We start from the raw sequence: 20,861 nt of genomic DNA on the forward strand, positions 1-20,861 counted from the left end.
GCCGCTGAGCCTGCGCGTCCGGAGCCTGTGCCCCACAACGGGAGAGGCCCGCGTACAGCAAAAAAAAAAAAAAAAAAAAAAAAGAAAGAGGAGATATACATTTAAAAGATGAAGATAAGACTGGAACAGGAGGTCAGAATCCTCAGAAAAGGAAGGAGGGCAAAGAAATCAGGAGAGAAACTGATGAGATGTAATTCAAAGTAGGAAAGGTCGATGTCAGATGGAGGTTGAAACTAAGAGGATGGGGTGGAGAGGATGGTGTGTGCACCATGATGCTGGGTAGATGACGCTGGAGGAAGGAGCCTCACAAGGTGGGGGAGGCAGAGGACTTGCTTTTACCTTGTTGGTGAGCAGGTGGCACACTTGAGGAACATAATCAATGAGACATCCGCCTCCTGGAAAAGCTGGGATATGAAGAGCTGAGGAGCCGCCAAGTGCGCTGAAAGGACAAGAGTACAATGGACACTTCTCTTAGGGCTCAGGCAGTTTAAGTGACACCCCAAACAGACTTGGCTTCTCGTGTCCAACTCTGCCCACCAACTGCCTGAAATAATGATGATGGTTACAGGGTCTTCACTTTACGACTACATTTCCATATATAGTTTATCCATTTTGTTAAAACAACATGTTCATGTTACACATGCCTAACAACTAATGATTAACGACAACTCCTGATCCTATCACACAACAGTACAAATTAGCAAATTTTGATTGGCATGGGTAAATGTCTTACCAACATTAACGGATTGTACCTGTTACTGAAACACAGACTTTTATACTCTTGACTATGCCCAGTTCATAATTGGGCTGAGCAAAGGTACGTCATTCATTAAACTGAACAAAACTGAACTGACACAACGGTGTAATAGTGTACCAAAGGGACTAGTTCTGCAGCTCACCGGCTTTGTTGCCTTGGGCAGCCTCCTTGGGCTTTAGTTTCCTCATTCATAGTGTGAGGCAGGTGGTCTAGGGCAGGGGATGCAAAAGCCTGGGGTCTACCCAGCCCAGGCAGGTTTTGTAAATGAGTGGAGAGAACCAGGTGGGGACTCTCGAAGGAACTGGGGATTTTGTGTACAGGGGAAGGGCTCTCACTGATCAGCCCCAGCTATCTCTGACATGTAGGAATACAAGCCTGGTCTTACCAGATACTAATGTTTCAAGTGAAGCCAGAAATCCAGACGATTTAACCTCTCAATTTTTAAATGGTGGCAATTAATTAACCATTTTCTGAAACACCGGGGTCCCGTGTCTGTGGGTCAATATGGGGAGGAAGTGTGCAACTAATCCCAGTAAACACTGATATTCAATTCATCTAAACAAGAAGGTACAGTCGGAAATCATCAACCCAAACACTAAGACACTGTTGATCCAGAAACATTTTCCAGAACTTTCCTGGAGATTCTCTTTTCAGTTTAATTAACCCGCGTAAGATTATTTAAAAAAATTGTTCAGAACCTTATAGCATGCATTTTGTATATCATCCTTAATCTTGATTTCACTTTCTTTCCTACTCTCACTCTCCTTCAGTCCTAATTTGTTTTTCCTATTTGAATTTTATTTTAATGTATATATTTCTGTAAGCCTCTTAAAGCCTCTCTGTAAGACAAGGGGATATAAAAAGACCCCTAAAATCTCTTAATGTTGTGATTATTCATTATCCAAGTCCCCACAGTAACGAGGTTGTAAATGGAAGCAAAACATTTCACAACAGTAACAGTCTAGAAAATCATTCTCAAATAGTGTAGAGCAGATTGACTCAGTCTAGAGTTTGTGGTACAAGGAACAACATATGTAACTACTCAAAGGACTCCAGATCCAGCCTGTCTCCCTATCGACTACAGATTTCTGAAATTAATTTTTCCAGTAAAAATGAATATTATGTTTATTTATTTACAGGAATGAGAAATCCCAAGAAACAAATAAAAGTCCAGGTGGTGTGAGCAGCTCAATATGGAGTGGAAGTATTCGCTGTTGACTTATCCTACTCAGATGGTAACTAAAAAGCACAATAACTGACAACTGAGAAAATTCTGAGACAGCGTTGACTAAGTATGACGTTAATATATCATGTACACCCTGCAACTGCACAGAATCAGCAAGAACATCATTTCCATTTGCTACTCTCAGAGTAGACATTGGATGAGATTTAGCCTCAACTCTGAAGAAGGCTAGGAAAATTCCTATGACTTTCTGTGAACGAGAGGAAGGCTTTCTGTCCCCTCTTTTCATGCAAAAGTACACAGAGGGCACACATCTCACTGGAAGTGTCTAATGGTTCCATTAGGATGGAAAACGGATTAAGAAGAAAATTCTATAGTACAAGAAAAATAAATCCAGTATTTACAGACTGTGGTTCTTGGAATATCTGCATAACAGAGAATACCAAGATCCAGGCTTCTTATAGGTTGCTTAGAGGAACAATCCTTAACATAAAAAAAAAAAAATTCGAACAGTTCTTTAGAATTGATAGTAATGGCCTTTGACCTGTAAACAGTGTTACAGGATAAGTTCTTAATCATTCACTAAATTGGATACAAGGAGTGAAAACAGCGTATGGGTAATCCTCTCAACTTGAAACTCTCTCTCTGTCTCTGAAATACAGCCATTAAACAAAAATTACCTATAATAATAGAAAGAAGCAGAGGTATGGAGAAATCCAAAGACCAGCTGCTCTGCTGCCAGGGCCATCTCTCCGTACTCTGCTTCTGTGATTATCAAGAGCTAACCCTTGTTGCTAGGTGCCTTTTCATTATCTAATTTAATCCTCTCCACAATTCAACGAGGTGGGAATTATCACTGTGATTTTACAAGTGAAGGAATTGAGGCTCAGAGAGCAGAAGAAATTTCCCTGGGTTCACACAACTAGGAAATGGTAAAGCCAGGATCCGAACTCAGGGAAGCCTGTTGCACCAGAGTCCTGCTGTTACTGCTGAATTACGTGACTCCCTGAGAGCAGGGGGGATTTTAATCTTGAAGGGGCTACAAGGGGACTTCCTGGTGGCGCAGTGGATAAGAATCCACCTGCCAATGCAGGGGACGTGGGTTTGATCCCTGGTCTGGGAAGATCCCACATGCCACAGAGCAACTAAGCCCGTGCACCACAACTACTGAGCCTGCGTGCCACAACTACTGAAGCTCGTGCGCCTAGAGCCCATGCTCTGCAACAAGAGAAGCCATCGCAATAAGAAGGCCGCGCACCGCAACGAAGAGTAGCCCCAGCTCGCCGCAACTAGAGAAAGCCTGCACACAGCAATGAAGACCCAATGCAGCCAAAAATAAATAAAAAATTAAATCTTAGGAAAAAAAAAAGGGGCTACAGGGATGGAAAGACACAGTGGGTATGGCTGGTAAGTAAGCAGGGTCAGGATTCCAGTGAGGCTAAAGGGCTTCTAGAAGCACTCAGACCACCACCGAAGCAGGCACTGTGCTGTACAGCCCATCTCCCCTTACAACTTTCCACAAGGCAGCAGGACAAGTATTCCTCCCGATTTTGTTCACACCTCAGTACTCTCCCACCCCAACCATCAAACAACCGGATTCACTGCCTCTTGGATGTGAGGGACCGACCACTCTGTCATGTCCAATTGTGAATGACTTAGCTGTGCAGGGGAAGCCTCAATGTGTGAACACTTCAGATACCAGCAAGGATAGTTTTAAATGAGAGTTGATTTTTTAAAGGACACTCGCTGCACGCTTTATTTAACTCAGCAGTTTCTCTGCCTGTGAGGGTTCTGAACCTGACTTCCAGCATCACACGCTGATAAGTGCCGCTGATTCATGTATAAATATCCGCCTCATTGGTAAATATTTAACAGGCTTGCTATAGCCTGAATGCTGCCCTGATGGTGCTGAATAAACAAAGTCAAGTGCCTTGAAATAAAAGAGCTATTATGTTTTCAAAGTGTGCAAGATGGAGGAGGTAAGGCCTTGTGATCTCCAATGCTTTAATATTCATGAATCAAAAAATACTGTGCTGAGCATGTACAACAGAAAACTCACCCTGTGCAGGGATGCCTGGCCTCACTCAGCCATTCCCAGGAATGCAGGGCTGGTTGGCGAGAAGCAGGGCCTCACTAACTCACTAAGTGGCTGAGTTGGGGCTGGGGAAGGGGTGAGGGGGAGATGAAAGGGACGACTGGCTGTAGACTCTTCTGATCTCTGGAGCGGTGCAGGGAGAAAGCAGGGCTAAAAGGTGGGGAACCAAAATTGGTGTGGCAGGGTCTCAGGCTGAACTTGGGAGAAGAAACGGGTGAAAAGGGCTGCTTTGATGAGAAAGCACCGTCAATCTCTTTATGGACTGTAATGAAACATGAAGCTGCCTGATAATTCTTAGAACTGAAACTGAATCTGTGGATAGAAATTAGAAGGACAAGGCCAGAGCTTGAGAAACCTTTCCAACAGTGGAGTTGAACAGACCGAAAGTTAGCCAGAAAAACATTTCCAGGTCTGTCTCCTTGGCTCTAAAAGTCAAATATAAGAACTGTCTATGTACTAATACTATTGTTTCCATGCAAATACAGCTAATTGAGCCCTTGTGGACCTTGCTCTGTCAGTAAATATTCAGAGCGTCTCTAATATTGAAGACTTGGATTGGCTACAGTCAACAGCATAAAGGAAATATTTTTGAGCATTTTGACATACAAAAATGAAGGCAGTCAGCCTGTCTGCAAGCTTGACTTGGGACAATAGGGTTTTAACTCATTATGGAATAATAACTCCCTTCTCCCCATGTTGGGCTTTACCTTACTGGCCAAATAAAATGAAGAAAACATAATTTGGCACTGGAGAAAACAAGAAGGGCCAATGATTTTCAACTGTAGTTCTTGCTGCTGCCAAGTTTGCTCTCTTTGGTCTTACTCAACTTTCCCGTGAGTGCAGCGGGGATAACACTACTCTCAAAAGGACCCATCTCTCTCAAGGGTTAAAGTAACAATTAGAGTTACACTAATATTAAAATAGCACCATGCACTCCAAGAGAGACGTTATTCAAGAATGCCTCTTGTGTGAGTCCAGGGTTAGGTCAGAGATGCTTGAATCGGCCTTAGTGTCCCCTTCTGCCTTTGAACCGGGTTCTGAGGGACAGGAAGCTGCCCTGGTTGCCTCCTCCATAGTATGATTCAGGGGAGTGTTGGAGGGTGAAGCATGGAAATGGGGAACTTCAAGGATGATAGATGGACACCAGTGGCCACTAGGCCCCAAGCTAAGAGAAATCTAAAGAAAGGTGAGCCTTCAATTCAATCCAACAAACACGAACTGTATGCCTAAATCTGTTTAAGGACTTGAGTTTTCCATTCTGAATATGTGACTAGGGCACCACTGTTAATTCCTTTCAAGGTAGAGAAATGCCAGGGACCTCAAGAATCTAGGGCACTCTATAATAACAGAGTATGTTTCCTGGTGGCTTGCCAGGAAAGCCATTACAATAAAACAAAAGTCACTGTTATTTATTGAGTATCCACTTTTGCCAGGCACTCTAATAGGCATTTCGTTATCTCTAACCCTCCCAAGAACTGTGCCAGATAGACCTAATTAGCCCAAGTTACAGATGAGGAAACTGAGGTTCTAAGAGTCTAAGTATCTTGTCCAAGATTACCCAGCAAGTAAGTTGCAGAGATAGGCTTGAATCCCAGTCTTTCTGGTTCCAAAGCCTGTGTCCTTCTTCTTTAGAAATTCTTTCATAAGAAGAATGGTGTGGAATTTCTAAAACTCTTACCCCTGCTAATCCCTACCTACATACTGAAACAGTAGTATAAGTGGCTGAAATTATCCTCAAAAAGCCTTCATCCATGAAATTCATCACCTTGTCATCTCACTTTTTCTTAAGATATCATCTGTTACAAGAAGTTAACTGGGTGGAATAAAAAAAAAAATCATATGTAGGTTCTGAAAACCCAAAAGTACATAAACACTACACCATGGAAAGAGTCTGCTTTTTGTTTTTGTTTTTTCCTAACTGGATTTTCTTTTTCCTAGTAAAGCATTTTCTAGAGCTGCTGTTAGCCCTTGTCTCATTTTATAGATTCAACTTGGAGCCATCCTAAGAGTCTCTCCACTGCTCAGTTAAACAAAATCAGGGTGTAATTCAAAATGGAAAAAAACTCAATGAATATAACAGGAGAAGAAAATAAAAGATCAGAATGACAAGTTAAGTTTACAAGTAGGAGAAAATTTGGAGAGTCACACTGGATGAGAGGTTCACTGAAGCATCAGTGTGGGCCTGGCTGTATTGCATTCATGCACCTGATCTAATATTTCCACTAAACATACTTCACAGCATAAAATCAGGTCTTCTTAGAGCACTGTATTCCATTTCTTGTTTCCCATTTTTAGAGGGACATATAAAAATGGAAATGTTGGGCTTCCCTGGTGGCGCAGTGGTTGAGAGTCCACCTGCCGATGCAGGGGACACGGGTTCGTGCCCCGGTCTGGGAAGATCCCACATGCTGCGGAGCGGCTAGGCCCATGAGCCATGGCGGCTGAGCCTGCACGTCCGGAGCCTGTGCTCCGCAACGGGAGAGGGCCACAACAGTGAGAGGCCCGCGTACCGCAAAAAAAAAGGGAAATGTTCTGAGACAATGATAAGTATGATTAAACACTCAGAAAACGTTCCTATTTGGAGCAAAGTCTAAAGAAGTTGAAATTGCTAAGTTAAATTACTTAGAAGGTTACAGAATCATGAAATAGAGTAATTTAAAAATGTGAAGGCATACTATATGGATAATTTGAATCAGGTATTCTTTGCTTAGTCACAGTATAAATATAGAGAGTTTAAAAGGCAATATGAGGGATTTAGTTGGTAAAACGAATTCTCCACAGAATGGAGTAGTAAATAATAGCTCCATTTATGAAGTACTATGTATTAGGCACTATACCAAGTGCTTTTCCTATATGATATCCTCTCCTCTTCACGTGAGTCTCTGAGAAAGGTGCTATCCCACTGTACAGATGAGAAGGCTAGAGCTTAGAGAAGCTACATAACCATCTCTGAAGTCACATAGGTGGTAAAATGGCAGAAAGGCATCTAAATCCAGGTCTCTCTGACCTAAATCTACCCCACTCTCAAGTCTTCAATGATCACTTTTGTGACATCTGGTTCCACATGTGTCAGATCCATCAGGCTCCTCCTGGTTTGGGTGTTTCAGGCAGATGCCTGGGCTGACTGAGCCCGTAAGGCTGTTTCCAGGAATATTAATTAAACTTATTTAGGTACCTGAACTGAAGTGGTTAGGGACATTTTCATTCTAGGCAAATGAACCCCTGGAAACTCTGAGGGCCAGAGGACTTGATGGACACTTTCCAGGAGAGAGGAGGTAAAATGCAAGCAAGGAAACTTTATACTTAAATACAAAAGATGAGAATATTGTAATTGCAAACAGAGTCTGTCTAATGACATGAACACTAACCAAGTTTTTGTTCAGAAATGTGTTTAAGTTTGTTAACATCTCAGAAAAGCCTCTGAGGGACAATCTTAACAGATGTCTACCATTAGGATTCTGTTAGCATATGGAAAAGCATTTAAAGCTTTTAAAGCCCTGAAAACAACAAATGAACTTAGCAGATGTTCTATTAGGATTCGGTATGAATCAGGCTCCTGGACTTCAGACTATACTACAAAGCTACAGTAATCAAGACAGTATGGTACTGGCACAAAAACAGAAATATAGATCAATGGAACAGGATAGAAAGCCCAGAGATAAACCCATGCACATATGGTCACCTTATCTTTGATAAAGGAGGCAAGAATATACAGTGGAGAAAAGACAGCCTCTTCAATAAGTGGTGCTGGGAAAACTGGACAGCTACATGGAAAAGAATGAAATCAGAACACTTGCTAACACCATACACAAAAATAAACTCAAAATGGATTAAAGATCAAAATGTGAGGCCAGACACTATCAAACTCTCAGAGGAAAACATAGGCAGAACACTCTAGGACATAAATCACAGCAAGATCCTTTTTGACCCACCTCCTAGAGAAATGGAAATAAAACCACAAATAAACAAATGGGACCTAATGAAACTTAAAAGCTTTTGCACAGCAAAGGAAACCATAAACAAGATGAAAAGACAACCCTCAGAATGGGAGAAAATATTTGCAAATGAAGCAACTGAGAAAGGATTAATCTCCAAGATACACAAGCAGCTCATGCAGCTCAATATCAAAACAATAAACAACCCAATCCAAAAATGGGCAGAAGACCTAAATAGACATTTCTCCAAAAAAGATATACAGATTGCCAACAAACACATGAAAAGATGTTCAACATCACTAATCATTAGAGAAATGCAAATCAAAACTACAATGAGGTATCACCTCACACCAGTCAGAAGGGCCATCATCAAAAACTCTACAAACAATAAATGCTGGAGAGGGTATGGAGGAAAGGGAACCCTCTTGCACTGTTGGTGGGAATGTTAATTGACAGAGCCACTATGGAGAACAGTATGGAGGTTCCTTAAAAAACTAAAAAGAGAACTACCATATGACCCAGCAATCCCACTACTGGGCATATACCCTGAGAAAACCAAAATTCAAAATGAGTCATGTACCACAATGTTCACTGCAGCACTATTTACAATAGCCAGGACATGGAAGCAACCTAAGTGTCCACTGACAGATGAATGGATACAGAAGATGTGGCACATATATACACTGGAATATTTCTCAGCCACAAAAAGAAATGAAATATAGTTATTTGTAGTGAGGTGGTTAGACCTAGAGTCTGTCATACGGAGTGAAGTAAGTCAGAAAGAGAAAAACAAATACCATATGCTAACACATATATATGGAATCTAAAAAAAAATTGGTTCTGATGAACCCAGGGGCAGGACAGGGATAAAGACACAGATGTAGAGGATGTACCTGAGGACACGAGGAGAGGGAAGGGTAAGCTGGGACGAAGTGAGAGAGTGGCATGGACATATATACACCACCAAATGTAAAATAGATAGCTAGTGGGGAGCAGCCTCATAGCACAGGGAGATCAGCTCGGTGCTTTGCGACTACCTAGAGGGGTGGGATAAGGAGCGTGGGAGGGAGATGCAAGAGGGAGGGGATACGGGGATATACGTATGCATATAGCTGATTCACTTTGTTATACAGCAGAAACTAACACAATACTGTAAAGCTATTATATTCCAATAAAGATGCTAAAAAAAAAAAAAAAAAAGATTTGGTATGAACTACTTTATAATGATGCCCGGCCACGCAAGACATGAACAGGCAAAGGGAAAGAAAAGCTGTTTTCCTCTCGTTGTATCTTGATCCCTGGCCTGTTACCTGCAGTACGATTCCACCACAATTTCTTTAAGAAGAGAAACTATTTTCAAATACTAGTCTTTAGGTATGAGTGAATTTATTCTGAGTTTGTTACAACTTTGAGGATCCAATGAATGGCTTTACTGCTCTGCTACTGCACAGGTAGAGGTTATTTTTCCTATGAATTACTTTTGAACCATACTTACTGAAAAAAAACCCAATACATACATATATCAAATCATTACATTGTACATTGTAAATATCTTACATTTTAATTTGTCGATTATACGTCAATAAAGCTGGGAGGAAAAAAATCAATGCATACAATAGTTACCCTAGACTAAACCCACAAGCATTTTTATGACTCCCTCCTCCTCATTGCACACAGGTTTTAATGATGGTCAAAAGAAGAGGCAGAGAAAAAACTCCCTCTGCCTGACCGGGTAGAGAAGTGTACCCACCTGATTCCTGTTTGCTGGCATTTACTAAAAGCTCAGGCCTATGAACAGCATGAGGCAACTTCACACACACATCACTGGTCTCTGTGCTCAAAGAGCTAATCTATAGGTAGCTGGAGGCTGGCTTGCACACACAAAGAAATGAAAAGATACCAGATGCGGTTAGCCAGGCTACTGGTACACAGCGCTTTACAATTTGTTTCCAAAGTGCTCCTCATTTGGATTTTTACAACAGCCTTACACAGTAGGTAACAAGTATTAATATACTCACTATAGAGAAGAGAAGACTGAGGCTTGAAATGGATGCCTTGTCCAAGGTTTAAGGCTGGCAACAGTCAAAGTGGGATTGGCATCTTTCCTCTGTGCTATTTTCATGATTGCGTAAGAATGATCTAGGGAGCCTATTAAAAGCTCAGATACCCAGGCCCCACCCCAGAGAAGCTGATTGATTAAGTTCAATCGGGTCTGAGGTGGGACCTGCTTCCCTAGCGGATGCAGGTGCAGGTGGTCCTCACACCCTGCTCTGTACCTCACCCTGAGGACGCACAACAGGGACTGAGGACGGGAAGGTGTGTGGTAAAAGCAAATGTGCCTCCCATCCCCGAGGCATTAGGTCACTGACTAGTTGAAAGGCACTGTGGACAAAAACAGGAGATGAAGAAAGCAGAGATATGCTCTTAAGGAGCTCAAGGCCTAGTACGGGAGATGAGACATTCATGGAAACAACTAGAAAAAAAATGATAACTGCTAAGTGTGTACACGGGCAAAATGAAGTCCAGTCACATGCAGGTAACCAGAAGGCAAGGCAAAGAGCAGTAAAACAAGACTGGGGCTGGAAGGGAGGAGGACACAGAGACCACTCAACAAGGCAAGGCAAATAATCATAGGCTAGGAACTCTGCAGACAGCAGACCGTGGGCCCTGGACCACAGTGAGCAGCTTTTTGCCACAATATGAGAAAAGCCTATTTCATACTTTGGGCTGCCTGGGATATCTACTGGTAAAAGGGCATCGGCCTGGAGAAGGAATAAGAAGCTATGATGGTCCATCCTGATGCATGCCAATGGTGAAGTGGGCAGGAAAGAAAATTCAAGGTTAAAAAAGAAGTTCTGTTTAGTCAGAGTGAGAGATGTCCTGGAGAGAAGGAAAGGTCTGGGCTTTGAGCCTGAATCTCAGCCAGTTTCCTTGCTTAACATACCTCTTTTATACTGACAACTTCTAAATTTATATTCTCGCTCAGACCTTTCCTGAACTCAGGACTCATATGGCCAACTGCCTACTGAACGCCTCCACTTGGATGTCTAAAACGCACATCAAACTTAACCTGCTCACCAGCAAACTCTGCCTGCAAAACCTACTGCTCCTGCTTTCATCCCGTTTCAGCCCACGGCAGCTCCAACCGATTGGTTCCTTAGGCCCAGTCCGATCTAACATAACTTCTCCCCTGGATGGCCCAGCCGCTCCGCGGCATGTGGGACCTTCCTGGACCGGGGCACGGACCCGTGTCCCCTGCATCGGCAGGCGGACTCTCAACCACTGCACCACCAGGGAAGCCCTCGTTATGTTTTATTAAAATCTTTCTGTCCTTACTGATTTGACTGCTTGATCTTTGTTTTTCTTTTATTTTTTGCAGTACGCGGGCCTCTCACTGCTGTGGCCTCTCCCGTTGCGGAGCACAGGCTCCGGACGCGCCGGCTCAGCGGCCATGGCCCACAGGCCCAGCCGCTCCGCGGCATGTGGGACCTTCCTGGACCGGGGCACGGACCCGTGTCCCCTGCATCGGCAGGCGGACTCTCAACCACTGCACCACCAGGGAAGCCCTCGTTATGTTTTATTAAAATCTTTCTGTCCTTACTGATTTGACTGCTTGATCTTTGTTTTTCTTTTATTTTTTGCAGTACGCGGGCCTCTCACTGCTGTGGCCTCTCCCGTTGCGGAGCACAGGCTCCGGACGCGCAGGCTCAGCGGCCATGGCTCACGAGCCCAGCCGCTCCGCGGCATGTGGGATCTTCCCGGACCGGGGCACGAACCCGCGTCCCCCGCATCGGCAGGCGGACTCGCAACCACTGCGCCGCCAGGGAAGCCCTCCTCTGGATTCTGGCCTCCAAGGATAAGCTGGGGCTGCCCGGCCTCAGGGCACTGGCTCAGTTCTGCTGTTCCCTCTGCCTGCAGCTCTCTTCCCAACCATCCACTGGGCTTCCTCCCCTGCTTCAGGTCTTACTCAAATACCACCTTCTCAGTAAGGCTTCCTCAACAACCTATTTAAAACAACCCACCTTTTCCAGTAACCTATCTTCCTTGTCTTACTTTTTTTTAATGGCGTATAAATGGCGTATATCTCCATAAAACATTCTACATATTGTATTTGTTTATTGTCTCCCCCCATCACCCTTCACTAGAATGTAAACTCCTCCAGAACGAGGATTTTGTTCTGTTTACTGCTAAAACACCAGAAATAAGAATAAGGCCAAGTCCATTGTAGGCACTCAATAACTATTTGTGGTATTAAAGTTGAAAGAGTAAGTAAGGAAAGATGTGAGAGTTAAATTTCCAAAATGGACATTAGAAGTCAGTAAATGTATATTATCTTTTCTGAAACAGTCACTGTCAAAAAGAAGGTTTTCAGGGTCTAGGACAGGGGTTGGCAAACTTTTTCAGTAACGGGCCAGGTAGTAAGTACTGTTGGCTTTGCAGCCCTAAGGTTTCTGTCGGAACTACTAACCTCTGATGCTGTAACAGGAAGGCAGCCATACACAATATGTAAACGAGTGTGCATGGCCGTGTTCCCATAAAATTCTATGTATGAAAGCTGAAATGTGAATTTCACACGATTTTTACAAGTCACAAAATATTATTCTTTAAATGTTTTTCTAACCATTTAAAAAATGTAAAAATCATTCTGAGCTCGCAGGCCATACAAAACAGGCTGCAGGACAGATCCAACCAGCGGGCTGTAGTTTTCTGACTCTTGATCTAGGATTAAAGGATCACTTGAAAGTTCCACAGATGCTGAAGGTAGGAAAAATATCCAGGAAGAAATACAGGCCAAAAGACCTAGATTAGATTAGCCAAAATGAAAAGTGGGCCCTTGGGTCAAACCTCTTAGAAACTGTATTCGATCAGCAGGTAAACCACAAGCATTAGCCTTTTCCAGGCAAGCGTGAGGTGAACATTAGGCAACTCTTGGACTGTGGGAGTTCTCATAATGATACTGGATTAGAACTGTGCAAGAGAGAGCTATTTATATGATCTCAAATGACGCTTGAGGCATGTTCTGGTGCTTTTACTTCTATGCTAGGTGAAAAAGCTGCCTACAAAAGCCTTCCTCCCACCCGAAATACTAGCTGTTCGCTGGCGACTGATCCTCGGAAATATTAAGATGAATCATATATGCTCTTTTCACAGTGCAAAAAGAGATAATTTTAAAATTCAGAAAATGTCACTTTGGGTAGTCACAAACCACACAGCAGAAAAGCTGCCCAGCCTGAAAATTGTAAATAAATAAAATCCTGTTCCTGCATGGAAACCTTTCTCCTCATTTAGGTTCCCATGCTGCCCTGGGACTTGCCTCCAAGGTTGGCTGCTGTTAAAACATGTTAGGTTCCCATAAGCTGCTGATGGGAGGCGGCCTTTGTTCCCCAGCCCTCTTCCCCCGGGCCCTCCCAGGCTAACCCCGCTGTTCTTGGTAATGCACAGCGCTCAGCCTTGACCTTCTCAAGCTGTTCTTTTCACCTGCAGGCAGCTCTTGGCTGCTCTGTCTACTGCGCTCGGCCAGGTTGGCCTGAAAGGTGCCAGCTGACAGTGGCTCAGTCTTTACCTGGGCACGGGGAAAGGACTCCTGTGTTGCTTTCTGCTTCCTGCTTGGAGAGACAGGTATTTTTGTCTTTGATCCCTAAGCTCTGTCTTCTTTCTCCTGTCACTAAACAGTTCACTCCCTATTTCCTCCTGTGCCCCTACCCCCCGCCCTCCCTTTTTTGCAACTTCATCATTTTTCCCACATTGCACCGTTTGGCACAGGAGAAGGAGGGAACCACATCAAATAAAGGAATGCAACCACAAAAGCTGCCTTGAGAAGCAAGGCCCCAGATTCTTTTTTTTTTTTTTTTTTTTTTTGCCAATTTACCGTTTTTGGATTTGTTCTCCCATAATCAAATCCTCCCTATCGTGTTAACAATGTGGTGGTGTGTCAATACACTGGAATTCTGCTTCAATCAGCGACCTAGAGCTTAATAGGAAAATGAAGCAATAAAATGTTGGTCTTACTGTTAACCTTAAGCTAGGCCTGTACTTAGGATGGGGATGTTGGCTTCCTGATGGTATGTGGGCCAAACCTTCAAAGTTTTGTGAGAGCTCGGGGTTGTCAGCAGAGGCCTGAAGCATTATTCAGGCGTACTTCTGCGGTCGAGAGGTGCAATCACTCCAAGTACCACTGACTGGAGCATGAAGCACCCCAAATTTTAGCAAGCCAGAGAAAGTTCAGACTGAATCTGCGTGCAGACGTTTAAAAGACACATTCAGCTTACAGGCAACAGCAACTCTCGGATCTGGCTCTGATGATGTCTGTACTTATCACAAAAGGGTTTGTGTAAAGTGTTTTTTTTAAAAAAAAAATTAAAAACATGTGCCCATCATCCAAACCATTCAGAGACAACGATAAGGTGCCACAACCCCCAAACGTTGGGAAGTCACTATTCCCTGTCCCTCAGGATATATGTGTTATCGTTAATGTTTAACAACAGCTGGCCAATAGTCATCGTAAATGAAAACACCAGTTAGAGCTTGAGCACTTTTGATGTAGTGATTTTATCTTTTGTGACTAACGTGGTAAACCCAACTGTTCAGGGCATGAAGGGAAGTACTTTTGTTGTTGTTTTGGTTTGGTTCACACGGCGTAGTCACATGCGATTCTGGTTAATGTTGGAAGTCAGTCTTCTCTTGAACACCATCTCTAGCAGATACAAGCAGACATGAGCGGGCCACAGACAAGCCACTAGGCAGTGACCGGCCACCTTCAGCTGTCCCAGAACACCCAAGTGATGTGATACCCTCCAGAGATTCTCTTGGGGAGAGGAGAAGGGAGAGGAGAAGAAATCTCTCTCCTCCCATCCCTGTTCTAGGGTAACATATTAGAATCTTACAATGGAAAAATGTGTGATTAAAAGAAAAAAAAAATCCTGTAGCCGGTTCTGATGTGAACGAATAGGGCAGGTTTTCAACTGCCCCGGCACCAGTAGAAGAATTACCATGTCAAACATACAGAAGGAGGAGTCTTTGATCCTTAGGAGTTAACGACCTTCATCGGCTAACAGGCAAGATGGCTGGTCTGCCAACTTTAGCAACATTCAGTCTGGCCCCAGCTCCGCCTGTAAAAGCCAAGTCATCCATGTGATTCCAGCTGCCCGTCGTCCTGCCCCTCCTCGCCACCACATCGCCATGCTGCCCAACAGGACAGAGAGGAGGACCAAGGCAAGGCAGTGAAGGGAAGTAGGGACCGTGGGCTAGCGCCTGCGCAGAAGCCCCGCCTCTGCCCCACGTTCTGCTGCTGCAACTGAGGTGCCTGGTCCCTGCCCCAGCTACCGCCCCAAGAAAGGACCACGAATGTGAGTACAGACGTTATCATTCTACCAGAACACCACACGTCTGCTGGATGGGGGCGCTGCTCCCCTCCGCAGAAGCCCCAGTCCTCCACACGGCATGCTCCAAAACCCACCGGGAAAGCGGGAGCACCCATTTTCTGGAGACACTGGGGAGAAGTAATTGAGGAAAAAGATGATGAAAAAGGACATCTGGGAGTCTGAAGAGGTGAGGGAATGAAGAGGCTATCAGCGTAGTCAGAATTTTAACAAAAACAACATGTATTGAGTAGATTCCTGTCATTTAAAAAACATTTTATTTTACTAAATAAATTGTTTACTAACTAATGAAGGAAGTAGGAGTTCAGTTCTGTTAACACCCATCTGTGCAAAACTGGAGACTGCTTCTGAATATCATGATTTATTTACCTGTATCTCTTACTTTAAAAATACCTCCACCGGTTTAAATGCTATTTTATCCAGTTCTCTAAAATAGATGATTCAAAACAGCCACAACAGTAAACACAGGTCTACATACTCCCAGACAAAGACTGCAGGGCAGGCCTGGTGAGAAACAGGAGGAGGCCCAGGAGAGCACATTGGTCCAGGCAGCTCAGCGAAATCTGGGTTTGAGGGGAACGTGACAACCACAGAAGGCAGGTGTGTTTTCTTTCTTTAACCCAGTGACACAAGATGCAACAGAAGGAGAAAGTTTGAGTCAGGAAGGAAACGAGTTCTGGTAAATGTAGACAAGGGTGATGCCTATTTAATTGGTCAGATATAATTGAAATTGGCCTAATAACTTCTTTGCAACTCACTTTCTTGGTTGCTTCAGAATTTTGACTACTATTATTTTCTTAAGCTTTTAAAACCAAAACAACACTCAAAATTTACTAACAGAGCAATGCTAATAGCACAGAGGGAGCTGTCAACATGACTTATTTAAAAAGTATGACTGGGACTTCCCTGGTGGTCCAGTGGTTAAGAATCTGCCTTCCAATGCAAGGGACACGGGTTCGATCCCTGGTCGGGGAACTAAGATCCCACATGCCGCGGGGCAACTAAGACCATGTGCTGCAACTAAAGAGCCCGCGCGCCTCAATGAGAGATCCCGCACGCCGCAATGAAGATCCTGCATCCTGCAACTGAGACCAGATACAGCCAAATAAATAAATAAATAAATATTTTAAAAATAAATAAACAAAACGTATGACTGAACCATAGCTATTGAATCCTGAGCCTGCAGTAGTGAGTGTGTCAATATGGCGTCAGTGGCATCAATTCCACCCATTCACACAAAAGAACATGCTGAATGGACCCCTTGATGTAAGGGTTCAGTTTAAGACACTCTATAACTCTCAGGAGTCCTGAGTACTCTCCAAAAATAACAATCCCATAGAAGTCCATGTGGATAATCTTCGAGGAGAGAGGCAGAGGAGGGATCCACAATTTCGGGGCCACCTGGCAAACTCTGAGAGTCAAAGTATTCAGGGCTCAGTGGTCCAACTCAGAGCTTACAGCCCCTCAGGAGGGGGATGGGCTCACATCAGCACCTCTCTTTCCCAGTCGGACCGAGACTGCTTCTCAATACAGGTGATGGCAAACTCAGGACAACTGTCTCTTCTGAGTACTTTCTCATTTTACTGGGCACTAACATGGGATCAGGGTCTCTTCAGAGCCAGAGGAGCCCTCACACTCACTCACATCATATCCTCCAACTATAAAGCTGCAGCCATGCTCGCTGCCTGAGCAGCAAACACACCAACTGTCCTCCAGACTCAACATATGCTATCGGGCATATTCTGAGAGACTGGAGCCTCCTCAGTAGGGTAAGGACTGAAAGTCAGTTCCTAGAGAATAAATGACAGGTTTGTATGGGTAGGACCAAATCACAAACGTAAACAAGAAATTTCAAACAACTGAAGTATCTGTCAATTGCAGAGTTGAATCCATTAGAGTAAAATCTTCTGATGCAGCCACGAGAAAGAATGACACTGACTTACAGGTCCTGAATTAGAAAACTGGCCGTGATGTATTGTTAAAGGAGAAAAAAGCAAGTTGCAGACCGGTATGCAATGTGTCATACCATTTCTGTGACTAAACTAAAGCAACAGTAACTACAAAAACCCAAAAAGAGCTAGAAGGAACAACATTGTGAAAACACGAAATCTACCTACTTTGCATTTCCCAGTAAATCATATTTCCCCTCTTTTCACTGACGTGAAGACTTGAGGCTCATTGATTGTCCTGAGGAGGAGGGTGGTACCACCCAGGCCAGAGAAGCCCCAAACATAGGGAAGAAGATAGCTATAGCGCAGCCCCCAGACGGGAATGGAAAGAAACAGAGGCAGAAAAGGGAGAGAATCAGAGAAAACAGGGTCTTCCTGGGTGTCTTAGAGACCTTCCTTGGGCCTCAGTGTGTGTGTGTGTGTGTGTGTGTGTGTGTGTGTGTGTGTGTGTGTGTGTGTGAAAGAAATAAGTAGAGGAAGTAGGTGTGTGTATGGTGGGGTGGGCAGTGATGGTGAGAGGACAATAGTTCTAGATCACCTGAGGGAAATCCAAGTGCAGAGGGGTTTTTATTCCACTTTCCACTTGGTGCTGAGGAGATCATGCTGCAGAGTAACCTTCAGACTAAGGGGGAGCTACAGGCGGACACAACTATGACATTTTACCCTGTATACTCTGTTCTTTGGTACCACTGGAAAGTTACAGTTGCCATTTATTACCTGTGTGTGGATGAGGGGGACCAGGGTATAAACAGAAGTGAATGTAAAGAATAGAAGGTCCTGAACTTGGCAGGCGAGGGTGGAAAGGGAAGGGCAAGGCCCCAATGAATGGAGCACCTGAGTGGTGAGCAGAGTAGTACAGTTTGCTTCTGGGATTGGGAACCTAAAATTCCTGAAGACGTGGGGACTCCATATTATTGATCTGATTCCCACCATTATTTGGAAGAACAGTCATAACAGCTAACACATACTGAACACTTTCTGGGAGCCGCGCATTGTACTGAGAACTCTCATTTATTATGTTTATTTAATCCTTAGGAAAGCCCTGTAAGGTTGATAAATTTCACAGATAAACAGTAAGGCTTGGCAGGTGAAGTAACTGACTCAATTAACTCATTTGGTAACTCATGGACAGTGGATTGAGCCAGGACATTTAATTCCTAAAGCCACACACATTTCACCACCACCCAACCCCTGGCCTCCCACCACAGACCATCTGGCGGTGGGGCCTTAGCAATCACTTAGCTTTTCTGTTGTCCAGTTTCCTTATATGCACAATGAGGATGGGGCCAACTAACTCTCAGAACTCTTTCGGTTCCATCATTCCACTCTGGTCTAATGCAGTGGTGTAGACAGATAGGTAGCTATTTGGATTCAGAAAGCTGGGAGTATCTCTTATTAAAGAAGCTTTACGAGAAATCCTATAACACCTGAAAGATCCAATCTTAATGTACAAACTTCTCTGGCACAAAATTAAGAAATAGTGACTAGTTGATGAAAGCACATTATTCAGAAGCAGAAGGTCTAGATGCTGTAAAGAGGGCAGGTACTAAATCCAGGAAACAGGAACACTGAGCCATTACTGTCCAACATGATTCCGCTCACCAGCCTGGGTCCAGTGAAGCCCCTGCAGACAGTAGCACCACAGTTTTATTTTGCAACAGGGACACTTGGACATGAAGCCCTACATGCTCGCTTGACTCCTCAATGGTTTGTCCAACCTTTCAAGCACAGTTGTTGAGGCCCTGTTACTACTACATATTTTTCTCAGCTCCCACTTGTGACTACAAGCCTATTCCTTCTAACTAAACATGAAATAATCTCTCACTGAACAGCTTCTTTGCTTGTAATCCTCTGCCTGACGTTTTGTCTGATTAAATAGAAGTAAGCTCCTAGTGCAAGCCTTGAACAAGGATAAGCATTTGTGGTGGGCAGAATAATGGCTCCCCAAAGATGTCCAAGCTCTATCGCCAGAACCTGTGGACATGTCACCTTACATGGCAAAAGAGACCTTGCAATGCGATAAAGGTTAAGGACCTCGACGCAATTATCCTGGATTATCTGAGTGGGCCCAATCTGTTCACAGAGTCCTTAAAAGTGGAAGAGGCAACAGAAGAGTAGGTAAGAGAGATGTGACAACAGAAGAAGAGACAGAAAAGATTTGAAGTGTGCGAGGGACTGGATATGCTGTTTTTGAAGATGCAGGAAGAGGGCCATGAGCCAATGAATGCAGGCAGCACCTAAAAGCTAGGAAGGCCCTCAGCTGACCTCCAGCAAGGACATGGATGTCACTTCTATGACTGCAAGGCACTGGCTTCTTCCAACATCCCAAGGGAGCAAGGGAACAGATTCTCCACTAGAGCCTCCAAAAAGGAATACAGCCTGCTAACACCTTGATTTTAGGCCAGTGAGAACTGCACTGGACTTGTGACCTATAGAACTGTAAGGTAATAAATTTATGTTGTTTTAAGCTGCTACAGTTGTGGCAATTTGTTACAGCAGCCATAGAAATCTACACAGCACTCAAAACACAACTGTTTTCTAAAGCAAATACAATGAGATGAATTTATCTTTCGTTATGCAACAAGATAAATAATGATAGTAGTGGTGTATATTCTGTGGAATAAAACAGGATCATTAAGTCCTTTATTGACAGATGAATGGATAAATAAATAAATGAGGAAGGCTCTTTTTTACAGTAGAAAGCCAACTAATAAATGTAGAAGGAAAGATGAAGCTAGAAAATCATCAGTGGATGTTAAAACTAGTGGGTTAAGTCTGATGAGGATACTTACATAGTCTCAACACTTGTCTCCATGAATTTCTTATTAATCACAGAGAGAAAATTAGTAACATTACAGTGAAGAAACCTTGTGGACATCGCCTTAACCAAGCGATCAAAGCAAACATCACCAATCCAGGGACAAACTGACTTCACGGACATCTCGGTATGATGCACTCAGGACACACACCATGTCTGCAGCACTGCTGCCAAATTTCATAATCTGAATCTAATCATGAGGAAGTACCAAATGAACCCAAATTGAGGAACAAAATAACTGGCCTGTACCCTTCGAAATTGTCAAGGTCAAGAAAGATAAAGACAGACTGAGAAACCATTCCAGACAAAAGAAAAACAAAGAGACATGACAACTAAAGGCAACATGTGATCCTGGACTGGATCCTGGACCAGAGTAAAGAATAGCTAACAGGGATATTATGGGAACAATTGACAAAATTAGAATATGGACTGTGGATTAGATAATAGCGCTGTGTCGGTGATAACATTTCCTGACTTGATAACTGCACTGTGGCTATGTAAGAGAAGGCCCATGTTCTGAGGAAATACAGTTTGAAGCATTTAGGGTAACGTCCACGTCCCCAACTTACACTCAAATGGCTGAGTTAAAAATAATCATAATACGGCTTCCCTGGTGGCGCAGTGGTTGAGAGTCCGCCTGCCGATGCAGGGGGCACGAGTTCGTGCCCCGGTCTGGGAAGATCCCACATGCCGCGGAGCGGCTGGGCCCGTGAGCCATGGCCGCTGAGCCTGCGCGTCCGGGGCC

The 20,861-nt window shown here is 43.8% G+C and overlaps 1 protein-coding gene across 3 annotated transcripts in view; it reads right to left on the reverse strand.

Moving 5' to 3' along the window:
• BABAM2 (BRISC and BRCA1 A complex member 2) overlaps nucleotides 1–20,861 on the reverse strand; it is a 416,595-nt gene that overhangs the window by 85,558 nt on the left and 310,176 nt on the right. For all 3 annotated transcript variants that reach the window (XM_028496715.2, XM_055089090.1, XM_055089091.1), the window contains exon 8: nucleotides 340–439. In XM_028496715.2, the coding sequence (XP_028352516.1) occupies nucleotides 340–439 (100 nt within the window). The remainder of the gene's footprint in view (nucleotides 1–339; nucleotides 440–20,861) is intronic.

Source organism: Physeter macrocephalus, chromosome 12 (genome assembly GCF_002837175.3).
Source record: "Physeter macrocephalus isolate SW-GA chromosome 12, ASM283717v5, whole genome shotgun sequence".
Lineage (NCBI taxonomy): Eukaryota > Metazoa > Chordata > Mammalia > Artiodactyla > Physeteridae > Physeter > Physeter macrocephalus.